At 39.5% G+C, this 17,275-nt stretch overlaps 2 protein-coding genes across 2 annotated transcripts; one reads left to right on the top strand and one right to left on the bottom strand.

Moving 5' to 3' along the window:
• Positions 1-2,449: 2,449 nt before the first annotated feature.
• On the bottom strand, positions 2,450-5,538 carry LOC116010248 (UDP-N-acetylglucosamine--N-acetylmuramyl-(pentapeptide) pyrophosphoryl-undecaprenol N-acetylglucosamine transferase). The gene is made up of 5 exons (XM_031249569.1): positions 5,136-5,538; positions 4,248-5,072; positions 3,709-3,817; positions 3,310-3,445; positions 2,450-2,779 (listed from the first exon to the last, which is right to left on the bottom strand). The coding sequence occupies exons 1-5, from the start codon at positions 5,246-5,248 to the stop codon at positions 2,649-2,651; spliced, it is 1,314 nt and encodes a 437-aa protein (XP_031105429.1). The 5' UTR covers positions 5,249-5,538; the 3' UTR covers positions 2,450-2,648.
• A 4,004-nt stretch (positions 5,539-9,542) lies between these two features.
• LOC116010868 (protein FAR1-RELATED SEQUENCE 5-like) lies at positions 9,543-10,874 on the top strand. The gene is made up of 2 exons (XM_031250366.1): positions 9,543-9,798; positions 9,982-10,874. The coding sequence occupies exons 1-2, from the start codon at positions 9,543-9,545 to the stop codon at positions 10,872-10,874; spliced, it is 1,149 nt and encodes a 382-aa protein (XP_031106226.1).
• The last annotated feature ends 6,401 nt before the right edge of the window (positions 10,875-17,275 follow it).

A 17,275-nucleotide genomic window follows, 5' to 3' on the forward strand; every position in this document is an offset into this window, starting at 1 on the left:
TTATGCCTCGTGTGACTTTACCTATGGAAGATGCTCTTCTATTTTGATGTCTTGTCGTTTCTTTACTCTACAGTCTACCCACAAAAAATATAGTACAGTAGTAGTATGCTGTATTGAGCGTGGCAGTTAATACTAGATGGGTTCTTCTAATATAGTGACACCGACACGTTTAGTTATAAACTTTTAATTTAACAACTTTGTGTGCTTTTAATTTTCAAATTTAATCAGTCACTAGTATTTTTTCAATTTTTAAATTTAATTAGCTATGGTCCTTCCATTAGTATAAGTAAGAGCAAAGTTAGGACTAGAGTTCGGTTAAAAATTTGAAAGTTGAAAGACTATAAATGATTAAATTGAAAGTTTAGGACTAAACATGGCGGTGTTGCTATACTTGGAGTACTTTAGTCGGTGTTAACTTGTTAAAGATGTACATGGCAATGGCAAGGTATTTGTGGCCATACATTGTAGATTCCTTAATGGCTACTAATGGTTTCCAGGTTTTAGGATCCAAAACGTGCGAAAAGAGTAGAGGGGTGGTGCTGTTGAGTTTTCTGGTCCATTTTCAATTTGTCCTAGTCAGTGATGCCAAACTAGCTCTGGCTGCAAACTAGCCATAAAATATTCTGGAGATATTTTGCAAGAATATGAACATCAGGTTCCGTGACTGATGTTCCCATTCTTACAGTTATGAATATTTGTATTTTAGAAACCATTCGAACATGATCAACATTCAACATGACAAATTTTGCCCATGCACGTTCGGAATTACAATATTAGCCTTGTTTTTCTTGTGTTTCAGAGCAAGAATTAATCTGAACAGGATAGTAAGGTTTGTTTTTGGGTGGGTGTGTGAAGACCGAACAAACATGTGGCCATGTAGAGGTGTTTGGAAAATGAATCAGGTAAAGATCAAGGTTGCAAAAATAACTAGGCCTTCCTCGGGCGCATTTAAAAAAAATATATTTAAAACTTGGTAATTATAAAGTATTTAATATTTTAATAGTTATTATTAAAATATTAAATATTAATCTAAAAATATATAGAATTGTAAATTGTATAAAGATTTAAAGAATCTAAACGAAACACAAAGTATTAATAATAGAGTACATGATTTTGAATTTTTCTTATTACATTTTTTGGGGTTTGCGACCGATTTGAACAATTTAAGGTTATTCCAATAGCACGGTTTGAGCAAAATAACCCATTTAAAAAAATACAAAAAACTAACTAACCAGCAACCTAGACGCTCGCCTAAGCCGCCGCAACCTAGGCTACCTAGGTGCGCCAGCCTAGAACGGCGATTCCGCCGAATTTCTAGGCGGCCAACCACTGCCTAGAACCTAGGCCCAATTTTTGCAACATTACTAAAGATTAACTTGTTTGACTAGTCAAACAACTAATATGAGTGTTTGGTTTTTATATTTAAACAATTTTTATTCAAATTTACATTTTTAATATCATCATAACCATCTAGAGTCGACATCTTAATTGACTCTTTGACTAAGACTAGAGGTGTCAAACGGACGGGTTAGCTTGAAGTCCAGTCCAGGTTTGACCCGTTTGGGGTGGGCCGGGCCGGGCCGGGCCAATCCATTTACTATAATGGGTGGATTAGGGCTAACCTGTTTTATACTATAAACAGAGCCAGACTTAATTTTTGGTCCATAAACTGGGCCGACCGATTGGCCCATACAATTTTCAAAGATAAAATAATAATAATATATATTAACACAATTAACAATTAACACTTAACAATGTGTTAAACACTAAAGGGACTCTAGTCTCTAACTCTCTATTATTCCTATAATAATCTATTATATTTACATAATGCAACAGTGCAACATTAGCATTTAACTAAAGTATGTAAGTATTTATACAACAGTAACATTCATATAGTGCAACAATACAAGATTCATGATTAATATTGATTTCTTCAACTTTTGTAATAATTCTTAACTTAAATAGTTGAAAATAAATATGTAAACTTGTAAAGAAAAAAACATAATATTAATGAATTGATATATAATTTTTAATATTTTTTTTAAAATTTTTTTAGACTATAGACCAAGCTGGACTTTAATTTTTATTTTTTTCAAGACCGGGTCTGAGCAGTAAAAAGAAAAAAGAAAAAAGGAAAAAAAAGAAAAAGAAAAAAAGAAGACCAATGACGGGTCAAACTGAACTGGTCCAAGCCCACCCATTTGACACCTCTACCTAAGACACACTCACACATACACATATAATTGTGTTAACCGTTATATTAAATTATTATTAACAACTTATGTTTATTATATTTTTATTTGAAATTATATTTTTAATATAGAATTATTATTAACTACGCAATATTTCTTTATATTTATAACAATATAAATAATAAAATACAAATAATACTTAAAATAATTAATAATAACACAATGGTAACAATAGATTATAAAAATACTTTAAAAGTAAAGTAAATAACACAATATATTTATACCCTTATACGTCATTTTATATGTAATTTACTAAGAGTAAACAATTAATTTAGCAAGCACCTTTTTATAATATAATAATACTATTGTTGGTCAAACCAACTACTGCAATCAACTATTAGATACCAATTAAATCAAGCAGCTATCCGTTAACGGCTAATTGCCAAACACCCCTCATTAGCTGCTTTCACAACTGATTGCTGAGAAGTTGACAAGAGAGAGAATATGTTTAGAGATTTCAGCAGATGCATCCAGCTTTGCAGCCTTTAAAGCTCTCTCAGACATATCTGCCATCAAACTCTCATCCCCTGAAACAATCATTGTGAAGCTCATTCAGGTTTAAGAAACTTATATTAAACAGCAAGTACATGGTGGGTGGCTCAATTGGATTTTTGTGTCTTTGAGGGGTGTAAGAACTATGCTATAGACATAGCACAACTGCACATGTAAGGTAGGCTGTATATACTTTGTTTCTCCTGTTCTTTCCAATCCCCAACAAACAGGCATCCTAATTGACTTTACTTTCATTTTCAAGATGAGAGTATTTCACATCTGACAATTTTCACAATAGACAAAAAAGCAAATCTGAAGTGCCATCAGAATGGGCTACTTGGCTTATCTCATTCTACATAGTATTCTTATGTTGTTATATCTAGGGACTAGTCATATGTATTTTTCTCCATTTTAAGGATCTGGGCACTTGGCCATGCTCCCCCTACCCAGATTACACCATTCAGAAACTATATCACGCAAACAAAGTTATTGCTAGGGTCTACATGAAATTATCGATAGGGTTAACCTCAAGAAGTGATCTACACGAAAGAGAAACTCTGCATACCTAAAATTTCTTCAGTAGCACTTCTTAGAGCAAATGAATCAAGTTCATTTTCTGTAATAACCCTTGCACCAGCTAGCTTGGCCATTAAACAAGCATTTTTGAGCTGGTGCCCTTCTGCAACATTTGGTGATGGTATCTGCAGAATTCAAGAAATGCTTTTCACCAAAGACATACAAAAAAGGTTAATAGGAGAGAAAGTCAAGTTTATTTCCTTATACTGCTACACATTTTCGAGACGCTAGGTGCAGGACTTGATCAAGTCCTTTACTGACCTCAGCCCAACAGAAAGTCATATGTAGTATAATCACTTATTGAGAATTAGAATGAAAACACTGTCCAGCCTTTCATTTCACTGTCATCCAGCATTCACATATAAAAAAGTGGAGGAAACTAAAGTACCAAAATACAAGGTTTCCCAGTAGCCAAAATCTCATAGCAAGTCATTGCCCCAGACCTTGAAATGATAAGGTCTGCAGCTGCATATGCCAAATCCATAACGTGCAAGAACCTACCTTCACGATGTTAGAATGAAATCAGACCTGAATGGAAACATAACATTCGCTAAATAAATGTAAAAATGGGAAAGCATACGGTTTTTTGTTTCATTAACAAGCATAGCTCCAGTTTTAACAAGAACATAAGCTCATCTCTTCAGCTACTCTAGTCAAGAAGTGATAAATGTGCACTTATAAATGAAAAAACACAATAACAAGGAACAGATTAAATTAAGGATGCTAAAACACATTGAAACTTGTCACAGGGCATGAAGGTTAACATCTTTCTTAAAAAAAAAAAACCAACTTTGCATGCTAAAACACAATAAATTAAGGATGCTAAAACACATTGAAAGTTGTCACAAGGCATGAAGGTTAACATCTTTCTTCAAAAAAACCAACTTTGCATGCTAATATATATGGAACTGAAATAATGATACTCACGGAGTAAGGACTAGTTGAGGATGGGTGTTTACAAGACTTTGAATTTCATGGAAAGCTTCCACACCAGTCTGCCAAATGAGAAACAAATCCTTCCTCTCATCCAACACATTAGAATACAAATTCAAAAGCTTAACATTGATTGTATTGGCACCCAAAGATCCTCCCAGAACTAACACTACTTTCCCTTTTCCTTCCAAATCTGGGAAAAAATGTTGTCTTGCCACCTCTTTTGGGACATTTCTTTTCAATGAAGATCTTACTGGATTGCCACAAACTACACACTTTTTCTTCTGCCAAAAACACTCAATACTCGAATCGAATGCTAAAAATATTTTATCAGCAAAGAGGGAAAGCACACGATTTGCGATCCCGGGTGCTGCGTTTTGCTCTTGGATTACAAGTTTTACGCCTCCAAGCGCGGCGGCGAGGCAAATGGGGAATGAAACAAAGCCGCCGGTGCCGACGACGATCTGGGGTTTGAATACTTGGAGCAATTGGAAACATTTTAGGAGAGAGTTGATTAAAAGGAAAGGGAGAATAAAGAGATTGTAGGGAGAGAAGAAGGGTCGGGCCAAGGGGGAGGCTGGGACGGGCGCAAAGGAGTAGCCGGCAGCCGGCACGGTGGCGCTTTCCATTCCACCGGGCATTCCCACAAAGAGGGCTTGCATACTGGGGTTTATGGCTTTCAGCTCATCTGCTATAGCCACCGCTGGGTATATGTGGCCCCCCGTGCCACCGGCGGCGAATATGATTCTCAGAGTGTCGGCAGCGGCAGCGGCATTGTTGGGCTTATTCAGCGCCGGACAGCTAATAAACCTGATTTTCCTGAACCACAAACAAGAATTCAGAAAGCATAAACACAGATCAGAGGAAGAGGGCGGGAATTACCTGTGTAGTATATGGATGTTTTGGAAGGAGAAGGGTGATGAGTTGACAATAGAGGTATGGGTTTGAAGGTGTAAGAGAGGCGAAGAATGGGAAATGGTGGCCATAAACCCCATTACAGATTTACAGAGGTGGAGACTGGCGAGGAAGACGAAGACGAAGACGGAGGAGGCAAAAAGTAGTCAAGAATCAAGATTTTGGGTTGAGGTTAAATTTGTACCTTCAAATGGCTGCTCGGACATTACATTGTCTCCTACGTTCCAACTACTTCAGAATCTAACATTCCCAGCAATCTAACATTCCCTAAGGTAATCTAACATTCCGTGAACCAAACGCCCCGTAAGTGAAAAGATGAATCGCCCATGGTATGCTCTTAATAGTTTGAGGTTTCTTCAATTCATGTGTAGGCCGGGCTCCCTGTCTGCTTGAGCCTTGGTCACTAGCAATTCCAACTAACCAATTGCAGTGCATTCTTGTTAAAGATATTAATTGCGTAACATCTATCCTGCATATGTATGTGAAGAGCAAAAAGAGATGTGTTAATTGTTTTTTTTTTTGGGAAGAATAACATGTCCTTAACTCAAAAAATAAAGACAAAAATTACATTGTCCATATGGGAACTAGTATTTTGATACGATCCGGGTAGATTGGGATCGCGACATGAGTCTCCGTGTAGGAACAGAGCTAGCACAAGGCATGTTAGAGCACGCTAGGTACTTCGACTTACCTATGTTTGTCTAGATAGAAGAGACTGAGAAATTTAATAATAAAAGAAGCATGAAAGTAAAAACTAGTTTGCAAAGCTTGGAGTATTTTATGAGTTCTCTTTCTCCCAAAGTTCTCATTTGCCAGAGTAAAACATATCTACCTTTCCATTGTAATAAGCATCCAAATGTATACAATGCTTGGCAACGGTAGAAAACATAAAAGTATGAATAAATTCAAAAATAAATGACAAGAGAAATTAAACTATAACAATTATTTGAGCAACAAGCACATGAATTCTTCTTGAGTTCAACTAGAGATGTGTACCTCATTTTTTCTTTTATGCCTTTGGTAAGTTTTTCCAATAAATGTATCAACACACCCTCCCAGCAACACAAGTTTGTCCTCAAGCTTGAAGTCTGGAAAATATCTTTGAATTTCTCTACAAGTTCCCATGAGGCTTCCTCTGGTGTAGTACCTTGCCATTGGACAAGCACTTGCTTAACACCACGATTTTAATGAACTTTGAGAATATCAGCAGGGCTCAAAAGCAACTTCCCGTCATGTAAGGGTGGCAACTTCATAATGAAAGTAGGCAGGGAGCCCACGAATTCCTAGATTACCTCTAGTCCAAACCTGAAATTAAAACATAGATTAAAACATTAGCGAACGATGCTAAGTAAAATCCCACTCCAACCTATAAAATTACATACATATACTTTAATAGTCAAAATAGGTCTTACAACTTTATATATATATGAAAAAGACCGTGAGTCTTGAATTCACAAACTTAAAGATGTCCACTTAATTTTAATCAAATTAAAAACTTAAGCAAAAGAATAAATAAACCTGAAATTACGACAACCAGGATTGTTAACGCAGTTCGGAGCAATACTCCTACGTCTGCGGGGCCACTCATGAAAACCCAATCCACTAAGAAAAACAAAGAGTTACAAGAAATAAAGATACCAACACCATTCAACAATGGACTACGCTGAGTACAAAATTATTTCTTCAAAACTACATTTGTGGGTGAATTCGTGCAAGCCGATCACCAAGTCTTCATACACTGTATAATTCTTCTGAGCATAACTCCGCAACCTCCAGCATCATAGTTGAATAGAGAATAAGTAAGACATAAGATAAAGCTTTGTAAACTGAAATATGATCAAGAAAGAGGCTAATGATTTAATCTGATTCCATTCCCAATTCTCTCGTAAGGCGTGTGTGATCATTGAAGAATTAATGCCTCCCTTTTATATGAATAAACACTCCAATGTTGGCTGAAACAAACTTAGACATTAGATCTCAACAAATAGCTCATCACCATGCATTCCTTAATTTGACGCCACATTTTTCGGTCGGACGAATGAAGGATTCAACAACCAGCTGAAGCAGGTTCTGGAGCTGCTCCAGGATTAGGTCCAGGCAGTCTAAAAAAAATATTAAAACTACATTTAAACTTAACCTAAGGTGTGACAAATAATTAAGCCAATATCCTAACATATACCAATTGAACATTTGAATATTTATTACATTTAATCATATATCAATGGTACATTTAAAATATATATATATATATATATATATATAATTGTAATCATATGAGACAACCCCTTTAGGTGAGAGATAAGACAAATTGGGGTCCGTCCATCTTGTACTATTTGATGGTTGAGATTAATCCTATTTTCCTTTTTTATGTGTTTAATTTTAATTAGTAAGGGTTGTATTGTAATTGTAGATGTTTTATTTTTACTCTGAGATTTTAATGCATTTTTTTTAGGTGTTTTAATTTTGGTAGGAGTAGATTTTTTATTTTCTTTTGCCATCCAGTCTCACCGTTTCCATTCCTGTCTTCTCTGTGGCATTGCTTTGGTTTTTCGATCATGAAGTTTGTTGATGGAGGTATGTTGTAGTTTGTCTTTATTATTTTTTTTTTGTTTTTCCTTGTTTTCTCGTGTTTCGTGGTCGTATGGATCACGGTCTTCGTGTTTTCTATATTTTCTGGACTTCGCGGCTGTGTGCATATGTGTTTTAATCTGTGTGCATATCATACAGTTTGCACAGACACTGGTGCTGTTGGTCTGTACTATCATTGTTTATTTTTCGTTTTGACATGTTGGTTTGTTGCTTTGTTTGTTTTGCGTATGGTATTTATTGAGTTTTAATCTCCATTATTCGTTGTGGGTGTCGTGTACTGTTTTTTGTTGCGGTAGTTGCGACTTACTTGTTGGCGTGTGTTTGGTTATTCTAGGGTGGATGGGTTCAGTATATATGCACATTGAGTTGTCTTTATATGCACATTGTGTCGTCTTTATGCAAGTGATGTTGGTTGCTTTGTTATGTTTTTTTACTTACAATGTTGTCTATTTTTTACGGGGTTGTGTCCCCATGTAGCAGCATCATTTTGTGATGATGAAGGTTTGTCAGGGGGGAGTGGTGGGTCCAATGAGTGTGTCATGAATCTCTCCCCTAGAGGGACAAAATATTGGATTCCGAGTTGTGACGAAGCTAGGCAGCCCTATGTTGGTCAGCGGTTTAGCAAGTTGGATGATGGTGTTGACTTCTATGTCCAATATGCTTGTACGGTTGGCTTTGATGTTTGTCGTAGCACTGAAACAAAGGATAGGATGGGTAATGTGTTGAGAAAGTATTTGGTGTGTTCTCGCGAAGGTTTCAAGCAGCCTGCTAAGGATGTTTGTCCGGTAGGTGAGGGGGTCGGTGATGGTTCCATATCACCGAAGAGACGTCGTATTACGAATAGGGTTGGTTGTAATGCCAAGATCATTTGAAGCGTATGGGTGATGGCCGGTATTCTGTGTTTTCTTGCGAGATACGGCACACACATTCTTTGTACTCAGAGTTGTCTAAGCCATTCATGAGGGTTAATCGTAAGTTGTCTGTGGGCCATCAAAGCTTTGTTGCTAATTGTGCAAAAGCGAATATAGGTCCGATCAAATCCTTCAAGCTTTATAAGCAAATGGTGGGGGATTTTGTTGATGTTGGGGCCACTGGTGTAGACTTCCAGAATTTTAAGCGGGATTTAATGGCGTATATTAGCGGGGGGGATGCACAGTTGATCGTTGAAAAGTTCCTTCAAAAGAAGGAGTTGTGGTCTACATTTTGCTTTGACTATGATGTGGATGAGTATGATCAGCTTTCGCGTGTGTTCTAGGCAGACCCGGTTGCGCGGCGTTATTTTGCGTGCTTCGGTGACGTTGTGTCCTTTGATGCGACGTATAAGACTAACAGGTACGTGCATATCTTCACCAATTCATTTGCATCTCTAGTGTCAATGGGATTTTGTGCTATGTTTCTATTGTGCTTGATCGGAACATATACTGGTGCGTGCATTTATGCCGATAGGCGTGTGCACGTGTAGTGTATTTTCAGGGTAATAGTGGCCCTTGTTGGGCCGTTTCTGTCAATTCTGTCCCAGTTAAACAGTGCGCTGTATGTGCATTTTAGTCACTCAGCGTGTGCATATGTTGTTTCCAGTTAATGTATTTTTGGTTCTTCTTTAGTTAGGTTCTAGTTTGTTTTGTTTGTAATGTACGGAGCTGTAATGTGTGTAGGTATAATCTTGTGTTCGTTCCATTTACTAGCATGGATAATCACAAGAAATCAGTGACGTTTGCAGCGGGGTTGATTGCAAAGGAAGATGTTGACTCATATGTGTAGTTGCTTGATAATTTCAAGCGAGCTATGGGCCACGAGCCGACATACGTTGTCACCGATCAAGACGCATCTTTACGTGTAGCTGTGCCAAGGGTTTTCACATCTGCACGACATCGATTTTGTATGTGGCATATTATGACGAAGGTTGGTGACAAGGTTCGGGCAGTGCTTGCCAATGATCAGCCTTTCCGTAGGGATCTTAATGCTATTGTGTGGGATGAGTGTATAACGATTGAGCAGTTTGAGTCTAAATGGATTCAACTTATGGAGGTGCATGGCCTTGGTGAGCATAGGTGGCTTCAGTTGATGTTTTAGTTGCGTGCATTTTGGATTCCTGCCTTCTTTCGCGACTTACCTATGAGTGGGTTGGTGCGGACTACATCTCGGTCCGAATCCCAGAATAGTTCATTTGGGGGCTGTACTAATTGCCATGCAAGCTTAGTGGAGTTTTTTATTCACTTCGAAGGTGCGATTGATACTCAAAGGCATAAGCAGGCTAAGCTCGATGTTGCATGTGAGGGGTATTTGCCCGTGGTTAAGACGCCTTTGCCTATTGAGCGTTATGCTGCTTCTATTTATACCATTACTATTTTCTATGACGTACAAGCAGAGATTGTTGTTGGTTGCTTTGAGTGCCGTGTTTTCTCAGTTTCGATGGATGGTGATGTAAAACGCGTTGAAGTAGAGGGGGCAAATGGTGTTGTGTGTGTTGTTGTCTTTCATATGTCGGAAACTACTGCTTCTTGTTCTTGTCGGATGTTTGAGCGTGTTGGGTTGCTTTGTAGGCATATTTTTCTTGTTTTCAAGGATGCTCATGTGGACTCCATTCCGGACTGCTACATTGTCTCTCGGTGGACACGTGATGCGTACAAACGTCCGATTTATGATATAGATGGTGTGCACGATGAGTTTGCTTTCCGTGGGAACTCCAGAAAGGGCGCCATGAAGGAGGTTTGGAATGACTTTTATAGTTGCGTTGCACTTGCTGGGGATAATTCGGATCGTGTATCGGAGTTGTCTCGTATTTTGAGGGAGTTGAAACTGTCATTTGTGGGTGCGGACAGTACTTTGGGTTCATCGGTGGGTAAGTCTGGGGTTATTCGTTTCTTTGGTGGTGTGCTTGCGTCTTCAGAGATTGTTGTCCAACCTCCTACTGTTGCTAAGAATAAGGGATCTTGGAAGCGGTACAAAATTTCAAAAGAGCTTGCTATGGAGAAAGCTGCGCAGTTTACTCGCGAGTGCGCTACATGTCATAAATGCAATGGCCATGACAGCCGTAACTGCCCATTAAATCCTAAATCTAAGTCAAATGTCCAAGCAAAGTTGAAGGCGAAGGCAAAGTCCAAGGCCAAGGCGTAGTTTACACTGTTTACATGTTATTGTGGGGAGTTATTTGACTATTTCCGGTTTAGGAATTTGTTACTGTTTTTGTGTAATAATGAACAAGATTATCTCGTTAAGTTTTGTTGAATCGTTTTCATTCTTCTTTGCTTTTGTCACTTTCTTTGGCAAACTAAGTGGTTTCGTGCATGTGCATTTACTTTAAGTTCTGTGTCCACGTGTGTGTGTGTCTTTGTCTGTGGTTTTTTTTGGGTTTACGCTCTCCACTGAGATGGGTCGCGCCCTCGTATTGCCCATGTGCATTTAATCTCATTACTGTGTGCACTTAGTCTTAGTACTTTCATTACTCTGTGCATTTACTCTCAAGTCCGTGTGCATGTGTGTGTGTGTCTTTGTCTGTGGTTTTATTTGGGTTTACGCTCTCCACTGAGATGTCTCGCGCCCTCGTTTTTGCCCATGTGCATTTAATCTCATTACTGTGTGCACGTGAGTATGTGTTTGGTTCCTTACTATGTGCATTCACTCTCATTACGGTCATTGCTCTCATTACTGTGTGCACTTACTTCCAGTTCTTTCATTACTGTCTGCATTTACTCTCAAGTCCGTGTGCATGTGTGCATGTGTTTGGTTTCTTGCAATGTGCATTCACTGTCATTGGTCTCATTACTCTCATTACTATGTGCACTTAATCTCAGTATTCTCATTACTGTGTGCATTTACTGTCATTACTGTGTGCACGTGTGTATGTTTTTGGTTTCTTACTATGTGCATTTACGGTCATTACGGTTATTTCTTTCATTATTGTGGGTATTTACTCTCATTAGTCTCATAACTGTGTGCATGTACTCTCATTACTATGTGCATGTACTCTCATTTCTGTGTGCATATGCTGTAACTTAATAGCCCGTGTGCATTTACTTTCAGTACTATTTGCACGTCTATTTGTATTTTGCTCTCTTGGGGTTATTTGGGTTTATGCTCTCCATGTACTAGTATTCGCCTGTGTGCATATGCTGTCAACACGTGTGTGCACCTTTTCTGCATTTATGTGAAAATAAAAACTTACTAATTACATCGGAATGTGCACATTAGATCAACACCGTCACCATGATCGTGGTGGGTACAGTTTGGTGTTCACTGTTTGTCCGTGCACACAATTCATAAACAAATCACATGCTTGCACAAGTTCACTAAATCATATCCTCCAAAAAATTAGTCATCTAAGACCACTACTCTAGATCGCCCTGTGCACCCTACGCATTGTCTACATCTCCAAAAAATAAATATCCCATAGTTTTCACCTTGGTTAATTTCAAAATAAAAAGCAGCCTTTTGTCAAACTGTTCATCATTGCAAGTTTTTCACTTGCCTTCCGTGACATAGCTTAGGAATAGCTCATGCTGGAATTTTCTTGCCCTCTTAATGTTGGTAAGTCGGAGGTCGTTGATTTCGGCCATTAGAATTTCCCGAATATATACCATTCGAAGATTGCGTAGATATGCACGATCACCTCTCACGAGCCCACACTTCCATGTCTTGAATGTCTGCCCTCGGAACGTCTCCATGTGCCGCATGGTGTAGATTCCGCAATCTACATGGTTTAAGTTATCTCTCCACGGCATTTGCATACGTGTTGGGGTTACCCTTGCAATGTCACCGCTTTTTTTCACTTCGCCTTCGTCATACAAGTGTGTGGAAAACAGGTCAATCTGTACACATGATTATAAACAAACAGGTTTGCACCTTAAATATTGTAGTTTGATAATGTCCATATTCGATTTAAAATGTGGGGGATAATGCTAACCAATTCCTCTGGGACGTTGAGATATTTTTTGTCATTTGGAGCCATCTTCGATGAGTTATCGATGATTTCAATTTTTATCTTTAGCAGGTCGAAGCTTATGATGTAAAAGTGTTGTGACTGGAGTATTGGAAATATCACCTGCACGAGGTCAGACCAGTTATCAATGACGTGCATGCATGTGTGAAGATTACATTATGAAGGCGTGCACCTGCCTAATTACCTCTGTGCACTTACACTACAGCATACCATGGGGTGTGCACTTCACGTTGTACCCCTGTGCACTTACGCAATAGCATACTACGCTGTGTGCACTTCATGCTGTACCCCTGTGCAACAATGCTACTGCATTATATGGGGTGTCCTCGTGATTTAGTGAGGGTGCATTTGATAAATGTGTCAGTGGAATTATGCAGTACTAATATTTTTGCTGGAATCTGTTTCTCATTTACCATGTCTACATCTGACCATTTCTTGTAAGGAGAGGGCTCCAAATCAGTTGCCAGCCTAGAACAGAACCATTCCAACCTTTGTCTCCGTGATTTTGCCTATGTCACTACCATTTGGAGCTGCGTCGATTGATTCATTATTAGCTAACATGGACAAAACAAGTAGTATTGGTAGTTAGTGAAGGGTCAGAATAATACCGTTGTGGTGGTGGGGGAGGCGAATACTCTCCTAGGCGCGCCGTTTGTATTTTGATGCTCTCGGTGATTTAGGATGCATGCCCACACGGTGATGATCCTAACGGATACCTCCTGCTCCATCAGTAGGGATGCGAAGTCTAACAACCGTGCAACTCTGCCCTTGTAGGTGAACAGCACCTCATACTTGCATTGTGTGGGGGTGTTAAAGTTGTATACTATTACGGCCTTCATATCACTGTTTTTAGAAATCAACATATTATTGGGTAGTGAATCCATTACATGTCGTTGTTTAGGCTTTGCGCAATCCACTGGTGAATGACATATGGCGGTGGAATTTCTTCGTAGTTGATGCCTATAATCTGGCTTAGGTACTGGCAGAGCATTTCCAGTTCCTCATCCTCTCGTTCAGCTTTTGTCCGTTGTGGTCGTCCCATCTTGGTCGGGGCGCCGAATGGGGGTGCGCACAGGTTCTTTTGCCCGCTTTCATGGGCTCCAATCATTTGCTGGTTGAAAACATGCGTTAGTACCTTTTTAAGGACCATTTCATAGTGGTGTGTGCAATTCGTTACCATGAACCCCTACTATTTGCAATATGATAAAATAAATGCGGGTAACTATTATTATGCAAGTTGGCAATTATTACCTCTGCTGGGGTGCCTATTGTTTCACTGCTTGGTGCTGCACATTTTACCACCTCTGGTGCACACTCGTGGTCAGTTTCCATTCCTACGTCTGTTTCAGTACATCCCTGTGGTTCCACTTCATTTGTTGTTGGAGCAATACTATCAACGTTATCCATCTGTGTGAATCCCAAGCTAAAACTAGGCATCTCGTTTCCCTCAGTTCTCTGTAGTGCAGCTCTCTCGACGTCCTCCACGACCCGTATGTTGTCGGGGTTTGCCCAAAACTCCTCTTTGTGCTGGTTGTCTGTGCCTTCATTGTTCTCTGCACCACTGGTGTCCTTCGGTGGTTGTGTCCCCCTCGTTCCGACTAGTGCCTCAGTCAAATGCTGAATTTCCCTTACCATTTCATCCTTCACAGCTGCGTCCTCCGTCTCCTCTAATAATTTCTCCAAATCCGAGACTATGGCTTTCAACATTGTCATTTTCTCGGATACACGAGCTTCAAAAGTCTGCATTTAAGGTACCAAAAAAATCATGTGCATTGTGTGTGTATAAGCAGTGTGCATATCATTCCATGAGTGTGTGCACTTTAGCAGTTACTATTTAGCATTTGTTTAGATGAAATGTTTCTGTTCAGGTACTACTACACATACGTCCCATGTGCCACCTAGTGTATTACCCTGTGCATATTACCGTATTCTTAAACTTTGTCATGCGAATATTTGTAGTGTAACTACCCCTGTGCATCTTAGTGCCAAGGGTTGTGCACTTTAGTACCTAGCAGTTTTGACCTCACATATTAATCATACACAAAAGCATTAGCTTTATCTTACCCTCTCCTCCACGCATGGTGCTGCTGCTGCTGTGTTTTCAAGTTCTGCGTCCAATAGCTCGCCCTTCCCAAATCCCCCCAACCTGATTTCTGAAAATGCCCTGTCACTCATTAACCGGGTGGTCCAACCTTTTATTCTCGGCACTTGTCGCGGAACTTTGTTGCCATCGTACTTCACGCGGTCCATATACAGTACCTACATGGTCATATAGTGCCAAAATATATTACAGGTTATATGTTCAAGTGTTTGGCCACGTTAATAATATTATCAACACTATTGTGCTTACCGTCAGAAACAGTAATGGCCCGCAGAATCTCTTGTGCTCTCCTCTTTTCTATTTATTGTGTGTGTCAACAAGGTTCGTCAGCAGGTACTTGCACCAATTCAGGCTGGGTATGCGGGCCACATCCTCCAACTCATCAACAAACAGCTGGTGGCAGTATCCATTTGTCATGGCTCGGATCAGTGTGGTCACAACCAAAACAGTGAAGTGCCTCTTTGAAAATTTCACACCCAGCGGGGTATTCTTCTAGGATATCGCTCACCATCGTTGGGGTTATGTCGTGCTTGGTTGTGAGGGGTGCTCCATTCCAGTAGTGTTATGGTAACGTCGTTTGGGTCCCGGTTTGTCACATCAGTATCCCCCCGTGGAAATCCTAGCACTATTTGCACATCGTCTTCTTGGATCCGCATTATTTTCTCATCATCCAACAATATAGTCATCGTTGCTGGGTCAAAGTTTGTGAGCAACCAACACCCTAAGCGCAAGGGTACCTGCATGATGTTAAGATTAAGGATATCTCCAAACCCTATGGCTGCAACAGCGTCACGCTGCCTTCGATTGAGTTTTTTGATGGCATTTGTTAGTGCTTTCGTGGTTATCCTAGTTGTCATGCTGGGGAACCTTGCCTCCTCTTCTTTGGTTAATTCATATTCTGGGGCATTCCATGCTGGGTCAGCTTCTAACCGCTGTAAGAATGCTCGTGGAGGGCTGACAAAGTCGTCGTCATCATCCCTATTCCTTGGCTGCTGGGTGGGAGGATTGGTGAGTCGCCGTTTGGAACCTGTTCATTTTAATTACAGTAGTCGGGTCATTTTGAGATATCTTACAGCAGTGCACATCCCAATGTTCATAAATGCACATGCAAGTTTAATTACTGAATAAAGCAGTGCATATCAGACATGAAAACCAAACATTGTTACAGTTTTGTGTATGTATAGACATATATAATGATCATCTTAAACTATTCACAAATAACAACACACAAGGCAACTAATATTCTCAACTTTATCAACTTAATATGCTTATAATATTCGTCTTAAAAGGAATTAAAATTTTGATAGTGAATGCTCAACGTGTATCAATATGTGTGTCTGTATCTACTTTCACCACCAAAGATGGGATCTTTTTCTCTGGGGCCCAGCATAACTCCCAAAAGATCACTCCCAAAAGATCACTCCAAAGTCCTTTGTTTCATCTACACTAAAAGACAAAGGACCACCTTCAATCTGTGTGTCTACATTTACTTTTAACCTTAGAGATGGAATATTTTTCTATAGGGCCCACCATAACTCCCGTCATTCTCAAAATATCATTCTACATTCTTCTGTTTCATACCCAATAAAGCACCTAGGACCACCATTTTATAATTCTATTGCAGTTCACTGGTGCACACATCGACAGTATTTCAAAAAAAAAGGGGGAACACCATTTTTGGTTTGCTAGGGAACTCTATTTTTGCTTTGTAAATTACGGTAGAGTCTGCAACTCTCAACCCGTTCGTATCCCTACCAGTTTTAAAACGCTAATATACGCCATTAGCACATCAATAATCACCTACATTTTGATTTAATCAACCAGTGGCGTCTAGGGTTGTTGTTGTGATTTTGCACATCAATAATCACCATCGTTTTGTGATGTTCCGTAAATCCTAGGGATGGGTGTGTGCATAGGCTGGGAACATTACCCATTACTGCCCGGCGAGCTGCCAATCGGCAGAACGACACGAGAGCACCAAAAAAATTCGGAAACAAATACCCTACTGTATAGTTTTTTTGCGTGTACCTTTGGGTTCGGGTCGAGCCTTCGTTCCCCTTCTCCTCTTCGCCGTTCGTTTTGCGTCGGCCATCGGAAATCGTCGGTTGGGTGATCGGCGGATGTTCGGGTGAGTGAGCTCGGGTGTAGCGTGCGCGAGGGTAGCCGATTGCCGATAAGATTTAGGAGAAGGAAAGTCGGCAATGTGTTGTTATGTCCATCCGCCATTGTGAGTGTTTTTACATTAATACCCTTCCTGGCCTTATTATGATTTCTAATTGCTCAGATTGTGATTAACCGTAATCCATAGGATGCTACCAAATCAGAGCCGTTGAATTTATGCATTGTATGGCTTAGATTGTGTCTTATTTCTCATCTAAAAGGGTTGTCTTATGTGAAGCCAACCATATGTATATACATATACATATATATATATACATATATATATATATATATATATATATATATATATATATATAT

Source organism: Ipomoea triloba, chromosome 2, assembly GCF_003576645.1.
Source record: "Ipomoea triloba cultivar NCNSP0323 chromosome 2, ASM357664v1".
NCBI classification, from domain to species: Eukaryota; Viridiplantae; Streptophyta; class Magnoliopsida; order Solanales; family Convolvulaceae; genus Ipomoea; species Ipomoea triloba.